The 25992-nt window shown below is 56.1% G+C and overlaps 1 protein-coding gene across 10 annotated transcripts in view; it reads left to right on the top strand.

Annotated features, from left to right (window-relative positions):
- The window catches only part of PLEKHA6 (pleckstrin homology domain containing A6), a 142792-nt gene that overhangs the window by 102137 nt on the left and 14663 nt on the right, over positions 1-25992 (top strand). For 9 of the 10 annotated variants that reach the window (XM_032591700.1, XM_032591699.1, XM_032591697.1 and 6 more), the window contains 14 exons: positions 2257-2361; positions 3017-3089; positions 5876-5976; positions 9429-9631; positions 11190-11672; positions 13366-13888; positions 14378-14464; positions 19165-19245; positions 20132-20200; positions 21451-21531; positions 21825-21974; positions 22816-22911; positions 24360-24471; positions 25093-25232. In XM_032591700.1, coding sequence (XP_032447591.1) covers positions 2257-2361; positions 3017-3089; positions 5876-5976; positions 9429-9631; positions 11190-11672; positions 13366-13888; positions 14378-14464; positions 19165-19245; positions 20132-20200; positions 21451-21531; positions 21825-21974; positions 22816-22911; positions 24360-24471; positions 25093-25232 — 2304 coding nt within the window. The remainder of the gene's footprint in view (positions 1-2256; positions 2362-3016; positions 3090-5875; positions 5977-9428; positions 9632-11189; positions 11673-13365; positions 13889-14377; positions 14465-19164; positions 19246-20131; positions 20201-21450; positions 21532-21824; positions 21975-22815; positions 22912-24359; positions 24472-25092; positions 25233-25992) is intronic. The other variant, XM_030302337.1, reaches the window with a different exon arrangement.

The following is a 25992-nucleotide window of genomic DNA, read 5'->3' as shown; positions in this document are numbered from 1 at the left end:
GAAGTCTTAGGTACAGATTAGGGAATTTTCAGCCCATTGCTGGTAGTCAAGGCAATGGGTATAGATGAGGTACATAGACAGCGTGGAACAAGAAAAATGAGAATTTTAAAAGTTTGGTCAAGGCCCACCAGTTGAGTAAAGGTGGAGATTGAGAAGGAGCGGCCACAGGTGGAGGAGCTCAGAAGAAAGAATACTGTCACAGAAACCAAGAGTCACAGGAAGCAGAGAAAGTAAATGCTCTCCAGGGTCTTAGGATGATGGCCTAAGACTGAGCAGCCTTAATTCAGTGACATTGCAATTGCCACTTCAGGAAAGAGGTGCAGGGGGGTTAGGAGTAAACGCGAGGAGAGGATGTCAGGACTCTTCCCAGGAGAATATTCCTGCAGGGAAAGGAGGGAAAGTGTTACCTGACAACAGGCAGTGGATGTAGAGTTGAGGGGGGATTCTGGTGTGTGTGAGAGAGAGAGGTGGAGGGGAGAGAGACAGAGACAGACTGATGCCTTAAGATGGAGAGGACTGAGCCCATGTGCCCAGGAGAAGCAGCCAGTAGAGAAGGAAAAGTTGAAGACAGATTTAAGAGGAGATTATGAATGGAGCAAAGTCCCAGGAGATGGCGGGTCGAATGTGTTAGCCTCGAAAAGAAAGACGACACCTCTTTTGACATGGAAGAGGAAGAGGGGATGAGTGGTGAGGACAGTAATTTTCTAGGTAAAAGGGTGTGAAATTGAGGAAGTGCATGTCTGATCGCCCGATTATCTGTGTGTTGGCGGGAGGGGAGCCAGATCCACCACGGGGGAGGGCAGAGGGGGAGCTCGAGGGGCAGGGAGCGGAATGATGGCTCATGAGCTGAGCTGTGCTTGGGGACGGTGGTCTGTGGTGGCCTCATCTGTACTGCAGTGTGCTTCTCCTCTGCCAGAACCGTACTCTGGCAGTGAGTGCAGGGAGAGGATAATTTGATTGCTCGGGGATTTTGAGTTTTAGAGAAGGCCAAGCAATGACAACGGATGGGGTGTTTGGGAGGGTAGTTGACCTATTCCCATGTGGGGCCTGGCCTTCTTAAGTAGTTTTTTAAATTTTTTTTTATGTTTGTTTATTTTTGAGAGAGAGAGAGAGAGCAAGCGAGGGAGGAGCAGAGAGAGAGAGGGAGACACAGAATCCGAAGCAGGCTCCAGGCTCTGAGCTGTCAGCACAGAGCCCGATGCAGGGCTCGAACCCACAAACCGCGAGATCATGACCTGAGCAGAAGTCAGATGCCTAACCAACTGAGCCACTCAGGCACCCCTGGGCTTCTTAGGGAAATAGATACAACCAAGAGGCAACTGGCAGATCCAGAAGAAAAGGGGAGGACTGAGGAGCTGGAGATGCCAATGGAGTAGAAAAGCTGATGGTGTCGAGTAATGGGGTGAGCAAGCCCAAAGGACAGGAGGGCATCAGGAAGTCGAAATCTCAGAATTGAAGATGTCATTGGTGAAGGGGCCTGGGTGCGACCAGGTCAAAGGTGCGGCCATGGGAGTGAGTGCTGGGGTAGAAGCGAATGGTTTTGGAACTGAGGACCTCACGGTACTATCAGGTCAGGGCAGTGGGTGGGTCATCATCAGGGACAAGGTCACGGTGATGGCAAGACTTTGAATGAAGGGGATGATTGGTACCAGAATCCCAAGATTCTGAAGGAATGATCTAGAAGCTGACAGTGATGAAAAGGGCTAAACAATGGAAGATCAGGGGTGCTTCCAGAGTGATTATTGCCAGCATGCGGAAGGGTGACAGTGTCCATGTGGCAACAAGGAGCTAGGAGAACACTTGTGTATCCTCCCTGCTCTGTGCTACGTCGGCCATTCGAGAGAGAGCAGGACTCTGACAGGATGATGACATCGGGAATGTACTTGTATTTGGATGGGTGCCAGAAAGCTTTACAAAAGAGTTGGGGAGTCAGGACAGTAGAAGAAAGCCCGGGGGGGAAATGAAAAATCTTACTTTCTCTTCACAACAACAACCACAACAAAACCCACACCATTGTGAGACGGGTCGGACTGATTTTGAGCCCCATTTTAGAGATAAGAGAAAAGCACCGAAGAATTGGACAGCTGTGCCCTTGAGTGAGGACAGATCCAAGAGTCCCACCTGGTCCTCTTGGCGTGACGAGTCCCCCAGGCGTGGAGAGAGATACAGCTCCCACCGAGGGTAGCTTCCGTTGCAGATAGAGCAGAGAGGAGGAGAGGAAGAAAGTCAGGCCTGCTTCTCTCTCGGCCTCCCCAGGCAACCCGAACATCCCGCAAAGCCATCGCTTTTGGGAAGCGCTCACACTCCATGAAGCGGAATCTCAATGCACCTGTCACCAAGGCGGGCTGGCTCTTCAAGCAGGTGAGGCCTCCTCTGCCGGTCCCCCCACCATGACCGCCGCTCTGATTCCTCTGTATTTCTGAGTCCCTGCGTGTTTTGGTATGTGCTTCCGTATCCTATTTTTGGTATATCTCTGTGAATCTCCTAATTTTATAAAGACTCAGAGAAGTTGAGTATCTTCCCAAAATCACACAGAAAAATTAATGTCAAATATGGGAATCCAGCCAGGTCTCCCGATGGGCAGATGCAGTGACTTTGAAGTACGCTGGGTCACCATCCCCATGAGAGCACCGTCTGGCTCATTCTCAGCAGGTCCCTCTTGCTGCGCTAAGGGGACTGTCCTTAGTCTAGGGGTCCGCTAATTCTTCCCAGTTTGACCTTGCCACTCTGCCTGACTGCCCTCTGCCCACTTATCCTGGCTCATCTCTCACCCCTTTTATCTTCCCTGGGAGAGATGCTGAGGCGCAGAAAGACAGAACTGGAAGGTCACGGGCAATAGTCCAGGGTCCGTTTCCTGCGCCCGAGGTCTTAAGGGGGTTGGCTGCCACTGGTTACTGGCAAAACCGTAACCAGAGGCAGGATGTCCTTATATAATTCGTGCCGCACACCTTCCCCTGCATCCCCCCTCCCGTGCCCAGCTCACGGTCCCTCCCGTCTGTCTCCACGTGTCCCACAGGCCAGCTCCGGGGTCAAGCAGTGGAACAAGCGCTGGTTCGTCCTGGTGGATCGCTGTCTCTTCTACTATAAAGGTGAGCTTCGCTTCCACTGGGGCTGGCAGGGGCCACAGGAAGGCAGGGCCCACTCTTGCTTGTTCTGCCAAATCATCAGGCGCTGCTTCGGGTGGACGTTGGTCAGTGGACCAACGGTGGCCGGGCAGTGGCGGGGGTGGGGGGGATATGCAAATATGCCCCGTAGCTGCCGGCACCCGTGGGTCCTGACGGTGGGGTGAAGACGGAGCCCGCTTGCTCACGCGCTCGATCACGTCACATTCGACAATACTTCCCGGGCACCCTCGAGGTTTCAGGCAGAGTTCTAGGTCCGGATGGAGGACACAGTGGGTGAACAGGAAAGTCGTGTGACACGCGGTGAAGTCCTGGGGTGGGGGATGGGGTAGGAACGGGAAAAAGAGGAAGGTCCCTACTCACTACTAGGTAAGGTGACCTACCAATTGGGGCTTGTGTGTGGAGCTTCCTCCCGTCGCCCTGGAGTGTCCGATCCAGTCTGTGGGGGCAGAAATCACAGTGTTGTTCACCGCTGTCGCCACAGCGCCTAAAACAGTGCATGGCACGTGGTAGGTGCCCAGTGTTGAGTAAACGAACATCCCCCAGCTTCTGTCCTCTCCGTGCACCCCTACACTCACTCTCTAGCCTCTCAAAAACAGAAAGAGAGAGAAAGAGACCTAATAACTTTGGTGAGGCAGCCTCCAGGAAGTTATTTTTAAAATACGTACAGCAACGTTGTGTCAAGGAAGGCACCTTGGGAGCTAGTGAGGGCTGATGACAGCGACGGCCCCGTCACGCTGACGCGGGGCCACAAGAAGAGAAGGGCAAAGTGATTTTGCAGCAGGAGAGGCTGTTTCTTTTCCTCCGTGCCCCGGGAATGGCAGAGCCCTGCCTCCTCTGGGCCTCCTGGGCGCAATTCAGTGAATCATTAACTTGCACAAACAAAGGTTGTACCCAGTGACCCTCCAGAATGCTGCTGTCCCTGTGCCCTGCATTGCTGCCACCTGAACCCGAGGAGAGACATCAGGAAGGGGCTGCATATACAGGATCCAGTCACAGGGAAAACCCCAAGACGGGGGGAGAAGAATCCGCCAAGGCTTGGTCCCTGGCGCTGAGCCTCTGGGACCCAGGGCTGACTAGAGCCAGAGTATGAACGAATATGAAGGAAAGCCAGGCCCTCTGCAGACAAGAGACTCTGGGACTGGCGTGAGGGTAGAAACTTAAGAGCTGTGAACTCAAGAGGCACTGTGATGGGGGCCACCATCCACTGAGAGATGCGCTCAAGAGACCCCGTAAACACTGGCCTGGAGACTACCAGGCAGAAGGCCATCACCCCCAGAAGATGGCAGCCTATTTCCCTGAAGAAGCCCTGGGTCCCCGGCCCTGGGTTCCTCCTGATCCTTTGGCTTAGCCCTTCCTCTGGGTACCATGCTGGAGTCTGCATAGGAAGCTGGACCTTAAGCCAAGTATCTTATCTAAGTGATGAGGAAGAAGAGAAGGGGAACCCATGAGCGTATCATCCCAGAGACCCCTTCTGAACCCTGAGGGTTTTGCAGGGTCTCTAGCCTCAGGACTCAAGAGCTATCCTAGGGAAATGGGGAGAGGCTTGCCAGGGCCTCAAAGTTGCCCCCCCCCCCACCTATTCCACAGAGCACCCCCACCTTCCATGGCTCCTGCTGACACCTGGGGGCCTGACTAGCTAATCCATCAGGCTCCTTTGGAGATTCGGGGTGAATTATGTAACAGCCTGGCTGTTAGCCTGATCCGGGGAACAGAGGGCCAAGAGGTTACGCAGGGGCATGTCTTCCTTTGGAGACATGGGGGCCATAGAGGGGAAGGCAGACCCCTGTCAGGAGAGGACAGAGCAAGCTGCTGGGTGCCTGGGAAAACCTTGGAAACAGTTACCCAGAGGAGCCAGAGCCGAAGAGGGGACTATCCTCTCTGCCCTGCCCGATCCCATTATCATCCTGTTATGTGTATCCCTATTGGAATTGTCTTGCTTGCAGAGTGTCTATAGACAGGAGAGTGGTTAAGAATGCCTGCTCGGGGGGCACCTGGGTGGCTCAATTGGTTAAGCGTCCGACTCCGGCTCAGGTCGTGATCTCACGGTTCGTGAGTTCGAGCCCCGCGTCGGGCTCTGTGCCGACCGCTTGGAGCCTGGAGCCCGTTTCAGATTCTGTGTCTCCCTCTCTCTCTGCCCCTCCCTCGCTCACGCTCTGTCTCTCTCTCAAAAATAAGTAAACATTTAAAAAAAAAAAAAAAGAATGCCTGCTTGGGAGTCAGACTTCTTGGGTCCAAAGACCAATCCACCACTCTCTACTTAAGTAACCTGGGACCAATTACTTAACCTCTCCGCTGTATCTCAGCCTCCTTCCCCAGAAAATGGGGTAGCAGCAGGACCTTTTCGTGGGATTGTTGGTACGGTGAAATCCTTTAAGGCCATTAACTTAGAACAGGACCCGGCGTATAGCAAACCCTCCGTAATGTCAGCCGTCACTAATCTGTTTACCCTAAGGTAAGCTCCTGGAGGGTGCGTACCACTTCTTTCTCGTTCGCCTCTCTAGTCCCAGTATCTAGAACCATGTCTGCAAGGCCGCCGGGTTCCCTACCTCCCGGGAGCGTGCCTCGCATTGTTGTACAGAGCACACCCTGGGTGCTTGGTGGGTGGCGGCCCCGAGTCCTGACAGGCCGTAGATGAGCCACAAGTATTTATCGGTATCTGTCGTAAGAGGGCGGATACCCTCCTCTCTCTCTCCCCCTCTGCGCGGGCCACGGGCACGTGCATCTCACCTGGGCCTCTGTTCACCCGACAGATGAGAAGGAGGAGAGCATCCTGGGTAGCATCCCGCTCCTGAGCTTCCGGGTGGCGGCAGTGCAGCCTTCGGACAACATCAGCCGAAAACACACCTTTAAGGTCAGTTGGCATTTCTCTCCCAGGCCAGGTGGGGGGGGGGGGGGCCTGCTCTTGTAGAGCACGCGGGACTGGAGAAGGATCACAAGCCACCTCCCCAAGGAGCCCCCCAGTGGTGGCGGAAGGAAAGAGTAGGCAGTGACCCCTGGCCCGAGAGGCCGCCTCCTCTTACCTCGGGAGTCAGGTGGGGCCCGTGGAGATGGGGATGGTGGTCCCACAGTTGTTCCTTGGGGGGAGGGGGGGGAATGAACCCTCTGCCCAGCGGCCTAGCGTCGGTCGCTGCGGAAATTCCTCGCAGCAGAGGCAGGGGCCGTGGCTGGTGGGGTTCTGACATCCTTTCTGGAAAGGAATCCTCCCTACATCGAGCCCGGAGGATTGGACCCCCAGTCACACCGACTCAAATTTCAGCCTCTAGAGAAAATCGGGAGTTGGGTTTGATGGCAAATCAAGAAACGCGAACCTCCCAGTAGAGAGCAGTTTGGGAGAACAAGAGCGCGGGAAGACGGGCCTCGCATGGGCCTGCTCAGTGTCACTCCCTGAGAACCCCTGGGGAATCCACCCATCAAAGACGCACTTGCAGCTGGCTCATCACAGGCCAGTGTTTTTCCACATTTAAAAATTCATGACCCACTGAAAACAATAAAAACCCCGTGCCCTTTTTGTACTTGATGACGCAAAGACCATAGGCTCCTTTCACTTCCAAATATAAAATCAGGGTACCAACCATGCCTTGCCCTAGCACAAAGCCATCTGTCCCCTAGTTGAGAATTGCCGTCCACGACCCCGAAAACCTAAAGCCGTGGTGTTAGGTGATAGAAACTGCTGCTAACACCAGGTCAGTATCTGAGCCTGTAGGACCTCAGAGCCTGCCCCCTCCTGTCCTTCAGACTCTGCTCACCTGACTGTGGAAGAGAGGTGGGCCGCACGCCCAGGTGTCGCTCCAGAGGACAGAACCAGGAGGGGCTTCTTTGGCACATAATTAGTTCCTAGCCTCCTAGGGTCCTGTCTGCCAGAGGTGTGAACAGAATGAGCAATTAATAAAACTCTGACTCCAGGGAACCAGGTTCTAGCTGGGGGAAATAGAAACAGGTTGTTTAACCAACAACAGAAAGTCCTACTATACACATTCGCGCACACACCCACACAGTCAAACAGCCTGTCTTACCCTCCCCTCCAGACCTGTGCACAGACACATCCACACTCCAGCTCGGAGCTCTGCCAGCCACAGGCATTCCATCAGCGCCCCGAGTGACTGACACACACACACACACACACACACACACACGCACACACGCACACACCCGCCATAGCCCCAGCTCGCTGTGCCCATCAGCCCCTGTCCTCCTTCCCTTTCCCCCAAGAAGCGCACTGCCTCTTTAAAACCCAACTCTGAGGGCTGTGCTCAGTGGCCCACAAAGGGTTCCAATTGTGGCTATCGAGTGGCCCTTCCCCAGGGAAGGGAGGGGAAGGGAACGGAGACAGATGGGAGGCTTGTCCTGTTGCGGCCACCAAGTGAAACTCTTGGATGGCTAATAATGAGCCGGGCACTGTTTCTGCCCAGCCTGCTGCTGAATGCCTTAACCTCTTCCCAACCCAGCCCTGTGGGGGCTCAAAGGACTTCACCCCACTGGGGGACCTCCCTCAATATCATGGCCCAGTTTCACAATGCCAGGCTGGTATCCCCCTCCGGCTCGCCATCAACTGCCCTGTCTTCTCCCAGGATCTGCCTTTTCCTGTTGCAAGCGGTTCCCGTGCCTTTGCTTTCTCCTTGTTTCCCTGTGGGCATGTTTTGTCCTCTAGCTTGACCGTGAGCTCTTCAAGTGCAAAGAGCAGGTCTGTTTTCCTGTGACTGGTGCCGGAGCAGAGCTCTGCACACACGGGGCGCTCACGAGCAAATTAATTCACTTGCTGTCCACTCCTACCAGCCCCAGGTCACACCCACAAGACCTGCCTGTGTCTGTCTCTCCTGTACAATAACCCTGTGTCCTCCACTCCAGGAGGCCAGCCTGGGCCCCTGCTCTCCGTACCCTTGTGCAGTTTCAAACCCAAGGTGCCTCCTTAGAGTTTCACTGCCTAGAAACACATCCCGCTGCCCACAAGCCAGCCCCCTGCTGGAGGGTGGGAACTGGCAGGATCCAGAGGAAAGAGGCCCATCTCTACTCCTCGAGAAGTAGGACATGTCATTGCGTGATGACTCCCGTCAGAAGGGAATCATGTACTGGGGAGGGGTGGCACAGCAGGGCGAATGTCCAGCCAGGAAAGCATGTGGGAGGTGTGGGTTTGACACAGTTTGACACAGCTGCTTCGGAGAGCCCTGGGGCTTGGTCAGGAGAGCCCTGTCTTCTCTCCTTCCAACCCCCAGAGACCCATGATTTCACACCCATGGGGTCAGAGACCAAAGTGAGGTTCACATCTGAGACTAGTAACCACCCGGATTTCTCATGTCGAGTGGGGTAAACCGGACTACCTGCTTTTTCCGGGAGACTGAAAGTCTCACCAGGGAAGCATGCTGAGGTTCCAGAAAGAATTCGGCTCTGGAGCATCTCTTCCTTGTGGCCTTGGAACCTGGAGTCTCACCAGGTAGAGCCCTCCCCATTAAACAGGTGCAGCGCGTCAGGCCAGAACAAAAACCCAAGTTGTTTGCAGCTGCAGAGCCGGAGTCAGGGACAGCACCGACGCCCTGAATCCTCCCCGCCAACAGCCCCGATTGCTTTGGCGCAAGCTCTGCCCTCCCCGCTCTCGGCGGGCTGAACCGGGAATCGCTGGGTGCTGTCGTCCCAGTGGTTGACAGCCAGTAGAAGGGGGGTAAACTGAATAGCTCCCCACTTCCCTCTGCTCCTCAACCTTCCTGCCATGTCATCTTCTGGCTCTCCCTCTGGTGTCTGGTTGACCTTTTCTCTGCTTCTCCTCCTTCTGACTGCGTGAGGACCCCTCCTCTGGACAGGAGCTCTCTTCTGGGTTCCCGCCTGCCGCACCTGCTCGCGGCCACCAACTAGGTAGCGTGCTCTAACAGTCCGTGCGTGCCCCTTGCATGCCCAGGGAGGTGGAGGCCTGGCTGTCTCTGCACAGAAGAGACGGCGCTCGGTCCTCAGAGGCCAGGCTGGGGCCGAGGCTGGCATGTGCTCGGGGGCGGGCCCGGGGGCGGGGGGCGGGGGGCATCTCTCTCAGACATCGGGTAACTGCCCTTCAAATCAAAGACGGAATTTGATGGGAGAGCGGGCATGGTAATTTGCTTCCTGTTTGTAATCACTTCAGGTGGGGCAGGTAAGCTTACCTGGCCATTGGGCGGCTTATTGGGGTCCAGAGAGCTAGCCAAGGCGGACGCCTAGACGCCAGCTGGAGCCCTTGGCCTAGCTCGGTTGCCCCTGAGCTCCTTGTGGGGAAAAGAGCTGCAGGTCAGGGGGACGGCCCGCCTGACCGCCCGTGCTGTGGGTGTGGGTGTCTTCTCCCTACAGGTGACCACGTGCTGGGTGGATGAGGCCAGGGCCAGTTCCACGCACTGCCTCTCCCCACAGGCTGAGCACGCTGGGGTCCGCACCTACTTCTTCAGTGCCGAGAGCCCCGAGGAACAGGAGGCCTGGATCCAGGCCATGGGGGAGGCTGCCCGAGTACAGATCCCCCCAGCCCAGAAGTCGGTGCCCCAAGCTGTGCGTCACAGGTGAGTCCCAGGGCACAGGGCATGGGGGTGGGGAGTGCTAGAGAAAGAGGATCAAGGAAGCGCCCTACTCTGTGTCCTGCTGAGCCCGGCGTGCTGGCTTGAACCTCTGAGAACACGTGAGCCGCTCCTTGCCTCCTAGCAGGGCTAAGTGATTCCAGAGCCTGGAGTCTCTCTTCCCTTCCCCCTGACCGGTTCTCCCTCTTCTCTCTGGGCTGGTGGAGGCCAAGAGAGAAGCCAGGTTCCATCGGGGCTTGGCCAGGAGCCAAAGACCAGGGTCATTTGCTCATTTATTCTTGGCTTTGCACATTAAACCCATGACCTCTGGAGGAGGGTAGACTCAGGTGCGAATCCCAACTTAGCTACTTGCTCACACTGTGACATCAGGGTGATCACTTAACCTCTCTGAGCCTGAATTTCCTCCCCGTGAAGGCAGCAGTTATAATCCTACCTCATAGGGGCAGCCGGGAAATCCTGACATGCAGTGAACACTCAGCCCATGGCGGCCCCATCACCCCTGCCACCTGTCGCCACCCACAACCTCACGGCCTGTCTCTGCTGGAACCGGGTAGATGGGAGTCTTGAGTTAGATGTTAACAGGGATCCAGAAGAAGGAGGTTTTTACGATACAGACTCCAAGTCTATTTTAGTGTCTTAGAAGTGTTTACCAGGCAACGCTGCAACAAGGATGCTTGAATCTGTTGAATTTGAGAAGCGGTAGGGAAAACATCGTCACGAGGTCCCATCTTCACTTCAGCTGAGGGGCGCACTTCCAGAAGTACGCTCATTTAGTTCATAAATATTTACTGGAAATAGGTATGTGTGAGGCACTGTAGGGGGCGCTAGGAAAACAAGGGAAGACCAGTCTGCATGCTTCTGCCTCGTGGCGCTTACGTTCAGGCGGAGTCTGTCCCGGAAGAAGCTTGTCCTGGAGAAGAAACTAGCATGCTTCTAAGCCTAGGATGTTTGAGGCAACAGCTTAGGCGCCTGGCGCCCGCCGTGTTTGATCTCACAGTCCTACGAGGGGAGCGACTGTTATACCCGTCCTGCCAACGAGGAGCCCAAGACTTGCAGAAGTTAAGGAACTTGCATAGGACAGCAGGCTGAGCTGTAACGAGCCTCCATGGCCGAAACATCAAGGACAGTCACTATCATGAAGCTTTGGTATAGTGTGCACCGAGTTCGGGGGGCTGCAGCGGGGACAGACTGCAGAGGAGACCAAGTCTGGGGCGGGTTAGTCTTGGCCATAGCTTCCGAAGGCTGGATGCAGTGCAGGTCAGCAGAAGGGAGCAGAGAGTGGGCCGTGGAGAGGACCTAGAGGGGGAAATGAGCACACCACGCGTGGGCAAGAGTGCACTGTGTTTTCGAGTAACTGCCCAGGCTGGAGCAAGAAAGCAAAATGGGCATTTGGGAAACAGAACTGTCATTCATTGAATCCCGTTTCCATCGCTACCTTCCTGCCCACCCTTCTCCACTCCTTTTTCCTTCCCAGTCTACCACCCCCTGCCCAGCTCGCTGCTGGGCTGGAGTCACTTACAACATCTCCCTTGGCATCCTGCAGCCATGAGAAGCCAGACTCAGAGAACATCCCTCCTAGCAAACACCACCACCAGCCGTCCCACAACAGCCTCCCCAAGCCCGAGCCAGAGGCCAAGACTCGAGGGGAGGGTGACGGCCGGGGCTGCGAGAAGGCAGAGCGGAAGCCCGAGAGGCCTGAAGTCAAGAGCGAGCCTCTGGTGAAAGCCAATGGCATCCAAGCCGGACCGGAACCATCCTCGGAGCCGGGCAGCCCTTACCCCGAGGGCCCAAGGGTCCCAGGGGGAGGAGACCGGCCCGCCCAGCCCAATGGCTGGCAGTATAGCTCCCCGAGCCGGCCGGGGAGCACAGCTTTCCCGCCTCCGGACTCAGAGAGTGGGGGGCACCAGCGGAACTTCCCCCCACGTGCCAACCCCGACAAGATTGCCCAGCGCAAGAGCTCCATGAACCAGCTGCAGCAGTGGGTGAACCTGCGCCGGGGGGTGGCGCCCCCTGAAGATCTCCGGAGGTGAGTCCTGATGGGGCGTAGGCATGGAGCTGGGGTGCTGCGATGGCCAGGGGCGGGGGCTGGGGTAGTAACACTTGCAGCTTCCCTTGCTGGAAGCCTTCGGGAAGCCAGGCTGCGTTGGGAAACCAAGAAGACTCCAAAACCCAGGGTCTCAGGCTTGTCCAGATCCTTTCCTGTCCCCCGTGGCACCGTCTTTGGAGTGTGACCCCTGCCCGATTCCTGCCCTCTCTGATTGCTTCAGAGACAGGGTCGGACTCCCCGGCACCTCTCCACAAGGATGCTGGGTGCCCAGGACACGCGCAGGCAGTCACAGGAGGGGCCTCGGCCTTGCTCCCGTCAGATATCCGTCTGTGCTTCCCACCCTCTTACAACAGCCCCTGTTCCAGCGTTTCCTCCGCCGTGAGCCTCACTGACTGCCAAGCCCACTCACCCCATTTTTGAACGGCTCTAATTGTTTGAAAGTCTTTATTTATTGCAGTTGTAAAAAAAGAAAAGAGGGGCGCCTGGGTGGCTCAGTCGGTTGGGCGTCCGACTTCGGCTCAGGTCACGATCTCGAAGTTGGTGGGTTCGAGCCCCGCATCGGGCTCTGTGCTGACGGCTCAGAGCCTGGAGCCTGCTTCCGATTCTGTGTCTCCTCCTCTGTCTGCCTCTCCCATGCTCATGCTCTGTCTCGCTCTGTCTCTCAATAATAAACATTAAAAAAAATTTTTTTTAAAGAAAAGAAACGAAATGAAATGTCGCCACTCACCGATCCTAGTCCTGCCCTCTAGACCAATTTCCTCCTTTGTCCAGTGACTGGCTTTCAAATACTGGAAGACATTTATTAGCCTGATAGCGTTCGTCTCGTTCACCTCGGGACAAGTGGGGCTGCTGCTCCCTCCCCTGGGTGTGGGCGGCTCCAGGGACCCCAGGTGACACCTTCAGGAAGGCTACTCACCTCTGGTGGCACTCTGCCGCTGGGGACATCTGGCCTGCCCCAGGGGTGAGCGCCTCACTTGGGATGCATCCCAGGAACCTACCGGTCCCGCCCTTGACAAGAACATAAAATCTGGGGAGGCGCCCTTTTGTCCCCTCTGTGTTGGGTGTTTCCCCTCCTCCCTCCACCAGGTGCCTGGTATGTTCCCTTTCCTTCAGCTGTTTGCTGCTCTGAAAGGATCTGATACATTGTGCTTCAAGCTGGGATAGAACTAACAAGGCTTAAAGTTTCTTCCCAGGAAGCTCTGAATGTGAAATTTCTAGCCTCGGGTTGTTGGTTGAAGGAGGAAGCTCCTTTTTTTTTTTTTTTTTTTGAGATACAGTTGCTGTTTTTTTTTTTTTTAATTAATTAATTTATTTATTTTGAGAGAGAGAGAAAGAGAGAGAGAGAGCGCCAGCGAGAGAGGGAGAGAGAGAAGCCCAAGCAGGCCCCCTGCTGTCACAGCAGAGCCTGATGCAGGGATCAGACTCCCTAACCGTGAGGTCGTGACCTCAGCCCGAGAGGGAGGAAGCTTTGAGGGAGTTTCCCTGCACCTCCGGAAGCAAGCCTCAGTGCCCAGGCAGTGGCTACCTCTGTGTGCTCCCAGGGTCAGCCTGGGGCACCATTCACCTGTTCACGGTCTGCTCTAGGCTGGAGGACACAGAGGCGGGGCTGGGGCACAGATGGGTGGGTGGGGTTGTGCTCATTCTGGCTTCCTTACAGTGTCCTCTCTCTCAGTCCCTCTAGGTTCTACCCCGTGTCCCGCAGGGTCCCTGAGTATTATGGCCCCTACTCCTCCCAGTACCCTGATGATTACCAGTACTACCCACCAGGGGTGCGGCCCGACAGCATCTGCTCAATGCCAGCCTATGATCGGATCAGCCCACCCTGGGCCTTGGAGGACAAGCGTCACTCCTTCCGCAATGGAGGCGGCCCTGCCTTCCAGCTTCGGGAGTGGAAGGAGCCTCCGGGCTACGGGCGGCAGGATGGCACCATCTGGCTCCCCGGCCCCTCCCCCTCCCGGCAGCCGGTCTATTATGATGAGCTGGATGCCACATCCGGCTCCCTGCGCCGCCTGTCCCTGCAGCCCCGCTCCCACTCCGTGCCCCGCTCGCCCAGCCAGGGCTCCTACAGCCGTGCCCGCATTTACTCCCCCGTCCGCTCACCCAGTGCCCGTTTTGAGCGCCTGCCACCTCGCAGCGAGGACATCTATGCTGACCCCGCTGCCTATGTGATGAGGCGATCCGTCAGCTCCCCCAAGGTGAGCCAGCAGCGCGCCCCCTCCTTCCTCATCCCCTGAGGTCCCCCACGAGCCTACTACCATCTGCGGAGAAGATGTGCAGGTGTGCAGGCGTCTGGGACTCTTGGGGTCACTGTGCCCCACGGGGACACACACCGTATGTTGGCAGGAGCCACGATGATGCCCAGGACGCCACTGGCTCTGCAGTTCTGCCTGTGGGAGAGCTGCTTTGGGGGATGTGCTCTGACCCCTGAGCAGGAACACTGGTGCCCTTCCCCGGGTTGTGCCGGGAACCCTAATTCCTTGTCGGAGGGCAGAGAGGGTTCTGTCTTTTGAGGACTGGACGGGTCACTGCAAGGCTATCGCAGTGGATAAATGCTGCAAATCCATTTGAATTTGGAGTCTGCTCTGGGACAGGATACAAACATCCCTAACCTTGAACGTTAGTTGGTGGGGAAGTCCGTGTCCCAGCCGGACCCCCTCACCTCTCCAATCCCCTTTCTCTTCCAGTATGATTACCTGGGAGACAGGCGGCCAGTCCCTGCAGGACTGTTCCCCTACAACTACCCACCATCCCCCACGGCCCACGATAAGATGGTACGTCCTCTCCTCCCGTCCGCTGCCCGCACGACCTCTCCTCCCAGAGCGGGGGCCCAACTAGGGCAGCCACAGGGGTGCTCTGTGCCCGGTACCTGGCCCTCCTGGTTCTCAGCAACCTCTGGATACCTCCTCCCTCCCGGCCGGGACTCTAACCCCAACGCAGAGCTTGACGCCAGTTACCCCCAGCTCTGTGACATAAGGTAGAGGAGCAGGGACTAGATCTGGAGGCGCGTGATGTCCTGATCGTCTCGACTCCAGAACAGCCTCCCGTCCAGCATGGTCAGGGGCTTGGGTCACGGCCTGGGAAGAAAAGTTAGGTCCGAGTGTCCATTAGCAGACGTCTTCTCCAAGTCTGTCCTTGGCCTGGAGTGCGGCTTCTGGGAAACGACACAAGTGGTGGGATTAAGGAAGAAAAGATTTTCCATGGTGTGTCTTTTCCTTTCCTCCCTGCTTTCCACTGGTCTCTCCCTGGAATCTGTTCTCCGGAGAATTTTGGTCTCCACCGGTCTCCACCCGGAGAACTGGATGGAGACGCCCCACCGGGGATGCTGAGGAGGGTCACAGGAACCAACAGGCAGAGTCCTTGTCCCCGAAGGCCTGTTGCTGACCCCTGTCCTGACACAGCCCCGGGAGGCCAGGGTGGAGGAGCCTGCGCAGACGTGGAGGGGCGCCCCTTCCTTCCTTCTCCCTGATCCTTCTCTGTCTAAGCCCTAGCCCTGACACACAGCACGTGCATCCACCCAGAAACCATGGATTCTTCCAGAAAACTCAGGAGCTGGTAGGGAGGGCCAACTGCATTGCTTCAAAGGCGCTTCCCTCTCCCAGGGGAGGGCCCGGCGGACGGGGAGCCCTGGAACTGGGGCCCTCGAGCTGGGGCCAGAGTGAGTCCCTCCTCTGGTTGAGGCGTCCAGGAGGCAACCTCGGTGCCTGCCCCCAGCCTCTTTTCCTTCCCTTCCCCAGAGCTCCTCAAGGATAGACAGAGGCCTCTCTTTGACCTTGCCCCCCCTCGCCCCCCACCGCCCCCCCCCTCCACCCCCCAGCTAACTCTTAACTGCTTTGCTTCCTTTTTATTGTTTTCTGTTGTCCTGTTCCTGTTTGTTTGTGTTGCTGTTGGGCCTCGGGCTCCGGGTAGGATGAACTTTTAGACCTTCAGTTGCAAAGAAACCTAGAGTATTTGGATCAGCAGGTAGGCAGAGCTGGTGCCCCCTCCCATTCCCCTGCCCTCCTGTCGTGTCTCCCTGCTCCTCCCCACCTTCTCATCTTCCCTCCATTTGACAACCTTTGTTGGCACCCCCCGGACACAACAAAGTGGCTTATATTTTGGTTTGCGCCTTCACGCCCCGCCCCCTTCGCCTCAAAGCCCTTTAGGGCAGCTGGGAGTTTCCTGGGGAAAAGGAGAATAAGAAATGACCACATGAATAATTAATGCCACCTCCTATTTGTTCAGGCCAGATGGAACTGTCCCTGGGGGGTAGGCGGGAATTTGCATTTCTGCTGGAGAGAGCAGCAGAGACCTTGAACAGGGGGTGAGCGCCAGGCAGGGAGGTGGGGGGTGGAGGGGGCTGGCTAAAATGCTAGGGATTTAGTGCAGCCTGAATCCGGGAAATGATCTATCATAGTTCACAGGCTGTTGTTAAACTATGTTGTTAAACATAGTTTGTAAACCAAGGACTACAGACTTGCCCTAGGATGGTGTCTTTATAGATCCTAACGCACTTAATCTTCATAACAACCCCTGCAAGGTGGGTACTGTTGTTATCCCCATTTTAGAGCCGATAAGACGAAAGCACAGAGAGGTTAAGTAACATGCCAGGGGACACACAGCCAACAAACGGCAGAGCTTGGAATGTGGCTCTGAGATTTTGACCCAGGTTGTAGCAGAGGAAATGACTAACATGAAGAAGCAGGAGTCAAACCTCATCAGGATTATTTTTCGCTCTTAGAGTTCCAGAGAGAACCATACCCTTGACATGAGAGGCTACCGCCATAACTGTTGGTGGTTCTAGACACACAGACCTCAATGCCTCGGGGAGATCATCCTCTTAGAAGGCATTGGGCACTAAGAAGAATTGATATCCACATTTTGATCAGCAGCGACAGCTCCCAGCCCTCACGGGTGTTGCATTTTACTTCCAGAAACAGCACGTGGTGTCCACACCATGAGTGGTGCAGTCCACATGGGGATGGGTCTCCGGATGCCAGCCCAGAGCAGCGCTGACAAGTGCTGGCGTTTCTCCATAGGAAGCGGGGTCTACGGTGCCCTGGGTAGTGAGGGGCAGGGCTGAGTGCCCTCAGGGCTCCTGGGCAGACTTTCCTTTCTGTGGCCCATCCACAGTGCCTGGCTGCACAGGACTTCAGTGCCACAGCTGGGCCCCTGCTGGGGCTTCTGGCCCTCATGACAGGGCTGGGCCCTTGGGGGGGGGGGGGCCTTGAGAAATAACCCTTCAGAAGACCTCCTCTAGATAAAGAATAATTTTTTTAAAAGAATAATATCCCTAAAAGGAAGTTGTATATGCTAAGAGTCCAAAATGTGGAGTCAGACATTCTAGTCCCAATTCTGCCATTTTACAAGGGTTGTGGTTTTTTTGTTTTGTTTTGTTCTGTTTTTTGTTTTTCTTTTTTCTTGGAAATGTCTCTTTGTCTCCCTGGGCCTTGGTTTTCTCAATCATAAAATGGCCATTGTAGAATCCGCCTTTTCTGCCGTACAGAGTTCCTGGAGAATCAAGTAAGAGGGTACATGGCAATGCTTTGTCAGGCATTGGCGAGGAGTGGTCACTGCTGCTATAATGATTTTATTTGTTTTCTTCTAAAACTCAATTTAAAATATTGCTCGAGCACCTTTATGGCACTGGGCTAGGTGCTTTCTCACAAAATCTAACATTTTGGACAGACCGAAGGGACACACAGGAGAGGAAGGAATCCTACAGTCAAAGCCTGTGGGGGCTAAAAGATCCCCAAAGCCGCAGCGTGAGTGGGAGCAGAGGCCAGGGTGAGAACATTCTGGCTTCCCTCCTTTATTGCTTGAGATCCACTGGTTGGGGAAGGAATGAGATCAGTGGGTGTCCAGGAGAAGCCTGGGCCGCCTTTGCCCTCTCCAAGCCTGGTGCATTACCAGGTCTGCCTTGCCCCTACACACACACACACACACACACACACACACACACACACACACAGAGGACACAGTCATGGCACACAGCAGCATGCAAACATACATATACACACACCATATACAATCACACATACTCCACACACGCACACCCCATACACAACAAACACAATCTCATACACACAGGGCTCCAGGAAGATAGGGATTGACTTGAGTTCAGATCCTTACGGAAAGATGTCGCTGATGTCCTGTTGACCGTTAACTATTTGACAAACCTCTTACTACCACTCTTTTCAAAGCCTTTTCAATAACACTTTGTGCCATGGAAAAAAATTCCAAAGGGCTAAAAGAGGTAGAGGGATCAGATCCTAGGAAAGCCTTTGAAAATGCTGTGGACCCTGCAAAGGGGAGTGGGTGGGTACCCCTCGCCCTGCCCACAGCACACAGAAGCAAGGCTGCCCCTGGGTCACCACCTAAATGGATAAGATAAAAAATACGTGTGGGTGCGACACAGATTGGGCAGTTAAGGGACGAAAACGTGAGAGCCTCCTGCATCGTGACCCCAGAAGCTCTGCCCTAACGTGGCTCTGTCCCTTCCCTCATTCACTTCCTCTCCCCAGAAGGCTTTTCCCACAGAACTTCCCTCTGTTTTCTGCTGCCTTCGCCTGTAGGTCAGTTAAGTTAAAGGGACATAGCCAAGGACGCTCCCGAATGTGTTCACGTTTTGATGTTGTCAAGCTGGAACCAGTGGGGGAAATGATAGCATTTCTAGTTGATTCGGTCGGCTTGTCCTCCCTCCCTGTCCTTCCTCTCTCCTGCCCTTCCTTGTCTCTCTCTCTCTCTTTCTTTTTCATTTGGCAAGTAGTCTTTCCCCCTCCGTGTTCCTAATGGCCCTTGAAACGTAAAGATAACCTGTTGGGAGAGCAGTGTTCCAGCATCTGGTGTCCCTTTAACATGGCTTGCTTGTTTTGGCCTCCTTATTTGCTCCCTAGTGTCATCCAAGATCGGCATGGATGCTACCAGCCCAGCTCTGGAAACCGTGTTTAGCAATCCTTTCTACTCTAGAGCCAAGAGGTGGGCAGGGGTCGGGGAGAGAGAGCTGTGCCCACCTCTGTGTGAAGGCCCATCCAAAGAGCGGCCCCAGTTTTCTTTCTCAGCTGTTTCATTTAGTTCAAATTTGGGGAGATGGGTTTTTCCAACTGCCGGTGTGGTCTTTGACTGAAGCAACGTGAGGAAAGAGAGTTGGGGCAGGGAGTTGACCTTGGCCAGTGTGGATGAGACCCACATGTCTCAGGCACCCTGGGGGAGTGTCACTGGGCGGGGGGGGGGGGGGGGGGTCTCTGCAGGGCCGTGAGCGAAGGCACAGCAGCCCTCCAGCTCCCTTCTGTGGCCTTTCCTCAGGGCACCTTCAGGGCTGGTCCTGGGACAGTTCACAAGGGGCCAGTGATGGCTAAGGCCAAACAGACAGGGAGCTGGAGACCCCATGAGAAGCTGTCCTGTCCTGTTTCTGGGAAAACAAGCCCAGGCGGGTGATGGGGAGATAGCTCTATGTGGGCCGGAGTTTGAATCGTCCATTCCTTCCTCTCTCCAGATGAGTGAGAGCGAGACTCTCATCAGTATGGTGAACCGCATGGTGGAAAACTCCTCCCCCAGGGCCCAACTCTTCATGCAAGTAAGGCCTCCGCCTGGCAACATGGTCCCTGTGAACACCATTTCAGCTGCTTGTGCATGGTCGGGTCAAGCCATCTGGGTTGGGGCTTGCTCTGCCCAACCCTCCATCCACCAGGCTTCATCTCCAGGCCCCGCCTGGCCCCTCTCCTTTCATCCCACCGTGTCTCTCTTGTTCTTCATGTTCATGGGTGGACCCAAGGCCCGTTTCTCAAACCATCAAAATAGCCAGCACCACCATCCCATATCACGCCAGGGATCACGAATCTGTTTTTTAATGCCCAGGACTTCTATCTCGTGTTTGTTATCTTCTTGACAGACGTCTTTGGGGGCAAGGGCATGAGGGGTGTCATATGGAACCATCCAGTGCCAAGGTTGTGTAGAATGTCCGGTGATTTCCAGATGCTTCACCAGGGGTGGGGAGCGTTTGCCGGACCCAGGTGTACTTCTGGGTTAGACACGAGCCCTGTGGCTGGTGTTCAATCTACTAAGATGATAATTCTCAAGTGTTTCCGATGCTCATTCCATTTCCTCATGCCTCACCCTCCAAAACAGCCAAGGGTTAACTGTTGTTGTCATGGTCGTTACCAACAAGCCATCTGGGATCTATGCACCCCCAGAGTCCCTCCCGACAGTAGATCTTGAGCTCAGGGGAGAGGGGAGAGTAGGAGCTGGGCAGAATCAGCCTCAAGAATTGGGGAAAACCTACACAGGGGCCATCCCAGGCTTCCCAGCCGGGGGCAAAGAACTAGCTCAGATTCCCGGAATGGAGGCGGCGAGAGGTGACGGACCACGGTCTCGGACAAGAACGGAGCGAGGGTTGTCCGCGTTCCCGTCCCCACACGCCCTGCCTGTCCCCCGCTGCTGTAACCGGCCTCGTGTTCCTGCAGGTCCCTCCGTACCCAGAAGTGTTCCGGGACGGCCTCCACACCTACAAGTTAAACGAGCAGGATACAGATGTAAGAGCAGCTCTCCTGCTCCCCTGTCCTCTCCGGTCCCTCCCGCTGTCGCCCTCATCTTCGCTCTCCTCCGCTGGGGCTTTTCCTCCGTCCATCTCTGTCCTTCTGCCGGCTCTTCATACCTTTGACTCATGTCCTCTCTCGCCACCAAGACAGCATTCTGCCTGCCCCTTCCTCATCCCCTTTCTTTTCTCGTTCGTACCAATTACCCCTACCTCCCATGCCAGCTGTGTGCGTTTCTCCACTGAGCCCTAGGCCCTCTCGTCTACAGCAGCGGGGGCTGCTTATTACAAGGAACTCAGACTTGGTTAGGAGGAACATCAGCCAGGCTGCTCTGGGCCCAGCCTGGCAGGAGGGCCTCGGTGACTGGAGGGAGGAACCTGGTCCTGGCCTCAGGGAGCTTCAGGGTAGTGTCCCGTGCCAGGTAGCAGCAGGTGGTGACATAAGATTTGCATACTAAATGGGCTCGGTGATGGGTTCCACAGGAGGGCAGGGCAGGGAGGCCAGGGACCAAGCAGGTGGCATGTGAGCCGGGCCTTGAAGTTCAAAGGCCCAGAAGACAAGATGTGGCTCAGTAGAAAAGAGCCAGAGAAGTGTTTGAGGAATGGCATGAATAAAGGTGTGGATATGGGGAAAGCATAAGTCTTCCCAGAAGAGAAGTTTGGCCTAACCTGCCTCCTCCCCATCACCACTGGCCTTGCCTGGGTAGCGGGTCCGCCCAGTAGGCCTAGGAGAGTTTCCATCCAGGCGAGGACCAGATCTCAGAAGGATCCCAGCCTCAGCCATCCGGAGACCCTGGAAGGAGGGGAGAACAGGGTCCTATGAGACTGGGGAGCCAGTTCACTGGTTTTCCCAAGACTGCCTGCTCCTCCAATCCATGCCCGCCGGGAAGGCCTGGGAGGCCCAGGCCATGTTGTCTCCTCAACCCTTCGGGAACCAGAACCCCCAGGAGGAGGGGAATGCAGGGGCTTAACATTTAACTCCTCTCTCAAGCTGACTCCCTTCCTCAGAGAATAAGCACATCTCCCTTCCCGGTAGGTCCTTGGGGAGTCTCCCAAGGTGAAGACCGTCTTCCTATTCCCAGGAGCCTCCAAGGTCAAGGTGAAGAAGGCCTAGGGTTCCTCAGCAAGGGAAAGGAGGAGGTATCCAGAGGCCAGTCCCTTCCAACCAAATTCCCAGGTCCCCATCAAACCATATCCTTCACCCCCTTCTCTCTCCCTCCCTTCCCTCGACCCCCTCGGGCCCCCCAGAAGCTGCTGGGCAAACTGTGTGAACAGAACAAGGTGGTGAGGGAGCAGGACCGGCTAGTGCAGCAGCTCCGAGCTGAGAAGGTGAGAGCCAAGGGGTGGCCTTGGGTTGGGGGCATGTGGGGACAGTGGGGTGGGGGGCGGGAGAGGCCGGCTCGGAGAGGTGTGGGTTGCCATCTCCGCCCTAAGCTGACAAAGGTCTGTCATAAACCTCTGTACCGCCCTCCCCTGGAACTGCTGAAGCTCTTCCGGGGGCCCCAGCCAGGGAGGACAACCGCCACCAAGTTGCTGGGCTGAACTGTTGGGGCTCAGGCCTCTTAAAGTCCCAGAGAGGAGTTATCAGGGCTGTTCACAGCCGGTCCCCTGCCCTTCTTCAGGAGAGCCTGGAAAGTGCCTTGATGGGGACCCACCAGGAACTGGAGATGTTTGGAAACCAGCCCGCCTACCCGGAGAAACTGCTGCGCAAAAAAGAGTCCCTGCAGAACCAGCTCATCAACATTCGGGTGGAGCTGTCACAGGCGACCACGGTACCCCCCCCCCCGCCCCCGTGGGCACCCCGACAGGGGAGCCGCCCCTCCCAGGCTGTGCCCTCTAGCTCCCCACTCTCCTCTGCGGGCAGGAGCAGCAGGGGGCTCTTGGCCAGAAGGGGCACAAACTCGAGACCTTAGTACCGCCCTGCACGCGGCCGTGCGTATGCCGGCCTCTTCGATCCGTAGTCTCTGCCGAGGAAACTGGCTTATTTTTCACACACCGCACCTGCACCGGGATTCGATCAGGACAGGGTGAAGTCGAGGGCTACTCGTTTCCTCGGCTGTTCTCACAGCTTCGCTGCCTACCTCTGTCCTCTCCCCTGGAGATCCAGGACACCGGTGGCAATGCCACCTCCCTCATCTCCCGTGGGCACGGGGCCGACCCTGCAGCCGTTACGCACTGCCTGGATAATGGCTCCGGGCTGCGGCGGCCAAAGGCCCAGGAAAACGTGGCCCAGAAGGGAGAAAGGTCTCTAACCCCCAGCAAGCAAACACCTCTGGGTTTTCTCTTTCTGCCCTCCCACTTTGTATCACCCAGTGTGGGGAGAACAGTAGGGTGCAGGCATCGTACGGTCCCCTTGTGGCCTACCCCCACGTCTGGAGAGGATTCTGGTTTCCCTGTGTCCGCCTGCAGTACGATGGGCCACTGCGCCTCTTGTAAGGCCAGTGTTTGGCTGTCATCAGAATGTCTCAGCCCTGGGCCCTCTCCACCTGTCCCTCTGTGCCCTCCTCCCTCGCCCTGCCAGACCCCAGGTACCTTGGCCCCGGGCCCCTCAGCGGGATGGGAGGAAGGCTTCAGCAATGGCCGCTTTCTCAGTCAACCCACCCGCCCTTGCAGGCCCTGACGAACAGCACCATAGAGTATGAGAACCTTGAATCCGAGGTCTCTGCCCTGCACGACGACCTCTGGGAGCAGCTCAATTTGGACGTCCAGGTGAAGAAGGCCCCTGGGCAGGGGAGGGGCGGTTGGCATGCCTTCCCTTCTCCTTAGGGCCACAAGAGACCAAAATGGCTTCCTTTCTTGCTTTAGAGATCTCAGAGACTTGAGACAGGGAGTTGGTCCTGAGACAAAGGACAGGATTCAAGTCCGCTTAAAACAGACGCTTTCAGGACGAAGATAATGTGGATTCTTCTTTAGTTCCATCAAATCATTAGGAAGGAGTAAAGCTGAAACACAAGAGAGCTGGGTTAGACAGAAGGTATTTTATGACTGAAAGGATTTAACACATAAATACGGACACGGGCATCGGTCTAGACAAGGGTATAGGTCTCTACGGGGATATAGATATGGGTATACGTGTAGCTGTCCCTCGTGACCTCAGAAGGAGTGGGCAGTACGGGAGAAGCTACCCAGGAACTTTAAGATAGGAAAGAGGCTTTCCTTCCCAGGAGGGGTTAGGAACGCTCTGCTTGGAGGCAGGAGGCTGGACTCATCCACCTTGGGGAATTCTTATCCTTTCCCTCGATCAATCGTATCTACCCAAGCTGTGCAAGCCCTGTCTCTCTGTTGCGGTTAATGCCCCAGTTTCCCCTATTTTCCTCCTGGCAACAAAACTTACCACCACCCTCACTTGCAGCTGGTTAGGGAGGGTGCGGTGAAGGCCCTCTTGGTCCAGGTCACCTGAATGCCACCGTGTCCTGTGGGCAAGCCTCACTTTCAACACGAACATTTTAGGAGGTAGGAAAGCACTCTGAGCACCAGCTCTGGAGACAAATAGACCCAGACTCAGGTGGTGGTCGCACTGCTTGCTAACGGACGGCCTTGGGCTCACATCCCTTCATCCCCAAAGTCGGGACACCTGTCACTTTTGCCTCGCAGACTTCTGGTGCGGCCGAGATGAGTTAGTGTATGCAAAGCACTTAGCGCGGAGCCTGGTACGCGGCACGGAGGAGGGTCGGGCGCTAAATAAGTGGCAGCTGTCAGTTTTCAAAGAGTGTAAACTCTAACCGAATAGAATCCATGAGTGTGTAGGCATGCATTGGGCGTGAGTGTTACGAAAGGGCTGTTTGGATACAAAGAATCTTAGTAAGTGGGGAACTCTTGCCGTTGATAACTGGCTCCCATAGTGGCCACCTAGAGGGCCACTTGCTCCAAGACCACCCTGACCTCCCTGGGGGAAGCTGAGTCATGTTGACCTAACGGGGCTCTTGACTGTGATAGCAGGGCCCTCTCCTCTGGCAATTCCCGCATTCCGTTTGGCAGAAGCCGAGGGAGGGGCACAGTCTTCCCGTGAGAAAGAGGAACGTGCTGGAGGGCTGTGTGCGCGTCACAGTGCGCGTGCGCCCGGGGCTCTTGTCTACCGCCGGCCCAAAGGGATACAGGGAGGAGGCTGGGACGCTCCTCACGGCCACCTCCCTTGACCTGCTCTTCTGCTGTTTCAGAATGAGGTACTCAACCGGCAAATCCAGAAGGAAATCTGGAGGATCCAGGACGTGATGGAGGGGCTGAGGAAAAATAACCCGTCCCGGGGCACGGACACGGCCAAGCACAGAGGTGGGTGCCTTCTCCACCAGCCTCCTGAAACGCTCGCCAGAAATGCTCTGGTGTCTCTGGCGTCCATCCCACATCTGTCAGCTCCCACCTCTCCAGGCCCTTATGCTGAGCTCAGAGCTAGTCAGGGCCCTCTCAGGCCTCCAGAATCTTCCCCCGGGAGGGTAGGTAAGACTCCCTTACTCCCCCCTCTCCTCCCAGAACGCACCAGACCCCTCAGAGACACTGTTGACCCTGATGGTCTAGATTCCTCCCCAGAAAAGGTCAAAGAGCACCTATGCCTCTCCCCACCCCTAAGCCCATGGGCCCGTTGGCGATCTGAAGCCGCTACCTTAATGTCTTCCTGAAGCCCTTTGGGCTGGACTTTGGGCTGGCTTTCTTTGACATCTCGGAGGCAACAGTGTCCTTTCCGTCCGTCATCATCCCCTGTCCCTGCACAGTTCTCCACGGCCAGCCTGCACCCCAGCCCCCATAATAAGTCCCTTCAGCAGGCCCAGGTGGCCCTGGAACCTTCCTCCCACATCCCTGGGTCCTGCCCTGCCTCCTCCACCTGTGGAGCCCATCCACATGCCTGGCCACACCCCTACCCTATCATCCCTCACCTCTCCTCTCCTCTGCCCCCAGGAGGCCTTGGCCCCACGGCCACCTACAGCTCCAACAGCCCCGCCAGCCCTCTCAGCTCTGCCAGTCTCACCAGCCCCCTGAGCCCCTTTTCACTGGTGTCCGGCTCACAGGGGTCCCCCACCAAGCCCGGATCCAGTGAGGTAAGCTGAGAAAATGGAGTAGAAGGTAGGCGGGGGAGGGGGGAGCAGGTCCTCATCTGCCTGAAAGGCCCGGATTCTGTGCCCCTCCCTGCCCCAGAGGCCGCCAGTCCTAGAGCTTTGGCTTTCGGTCCGAGGCAGTCGTCGTCTTGCGCCCAGTTTGGCGGACCTCCTTCCAGATTTCTCCTTTCCTTGCTCTCATCTGCACTTGCCATCTTTAGCTTCCTTCCGGGGAAGTCTCTTCCCAAACAGCAGGATGGTTAACAAAGATACCACTTAGTGGGGATTTAAATCCGGAGCTTTCCAGCACACGAGAGGGTGGAGAGTCAGCGTGGGGAGCAGTTTCCTAGCCAGTCAGCAAGAGTTTACAGGGGCTCTCCCAGGGGCCAGGGACGGTGTGAGGCCCTCTCAGACATGTGCCCGTGTGTGCCCACAGCCCTCCACTTGGGGAGCCCAGCGTCCAGTGCTGACCGAGACCAATTTATAGGAAACAGCCAGCCTCTGGAGCGTGGCAGTGTGTGTCTCAGTATTGACCATAAACGCTCTGATATTCCCAAGAGACGGTGGAACTTTGGGCCACTAGGCATTGGGACAGTCAGAGGAACAAGGGAAAGGCATCACAGACAGGAGGGGCGGCAGAAGCAAAGACACAGGGGCACGAACGTGCCCAGCGCGATGATGAGACAGTGAGCAGGGAGCTTTGGAGAAAAATGGGGGAACAGTGGGGGCAGCAGTCACAGGCGGGGGCTCTGCTGAAGAGGGC

Source organism: Lynx canadensis, chromosome F1, assembly GCF_007474595.2.
Source record: "Lynx canadensis isolate LIC74 chromosome F1, mLynCan4.pri.v2, whole genome shotgun sequence".
NCBI lineage: Eukaryota > Metazoa > Chordata > Mammalia > Carnivora > Felidae > Lynx > Lynx canadensis.
The sequence above is the reverse complement of the archived record's forward strand: the minus strand, read 5'-3'. Positions and strand labels throughout refer to the sequence as shown.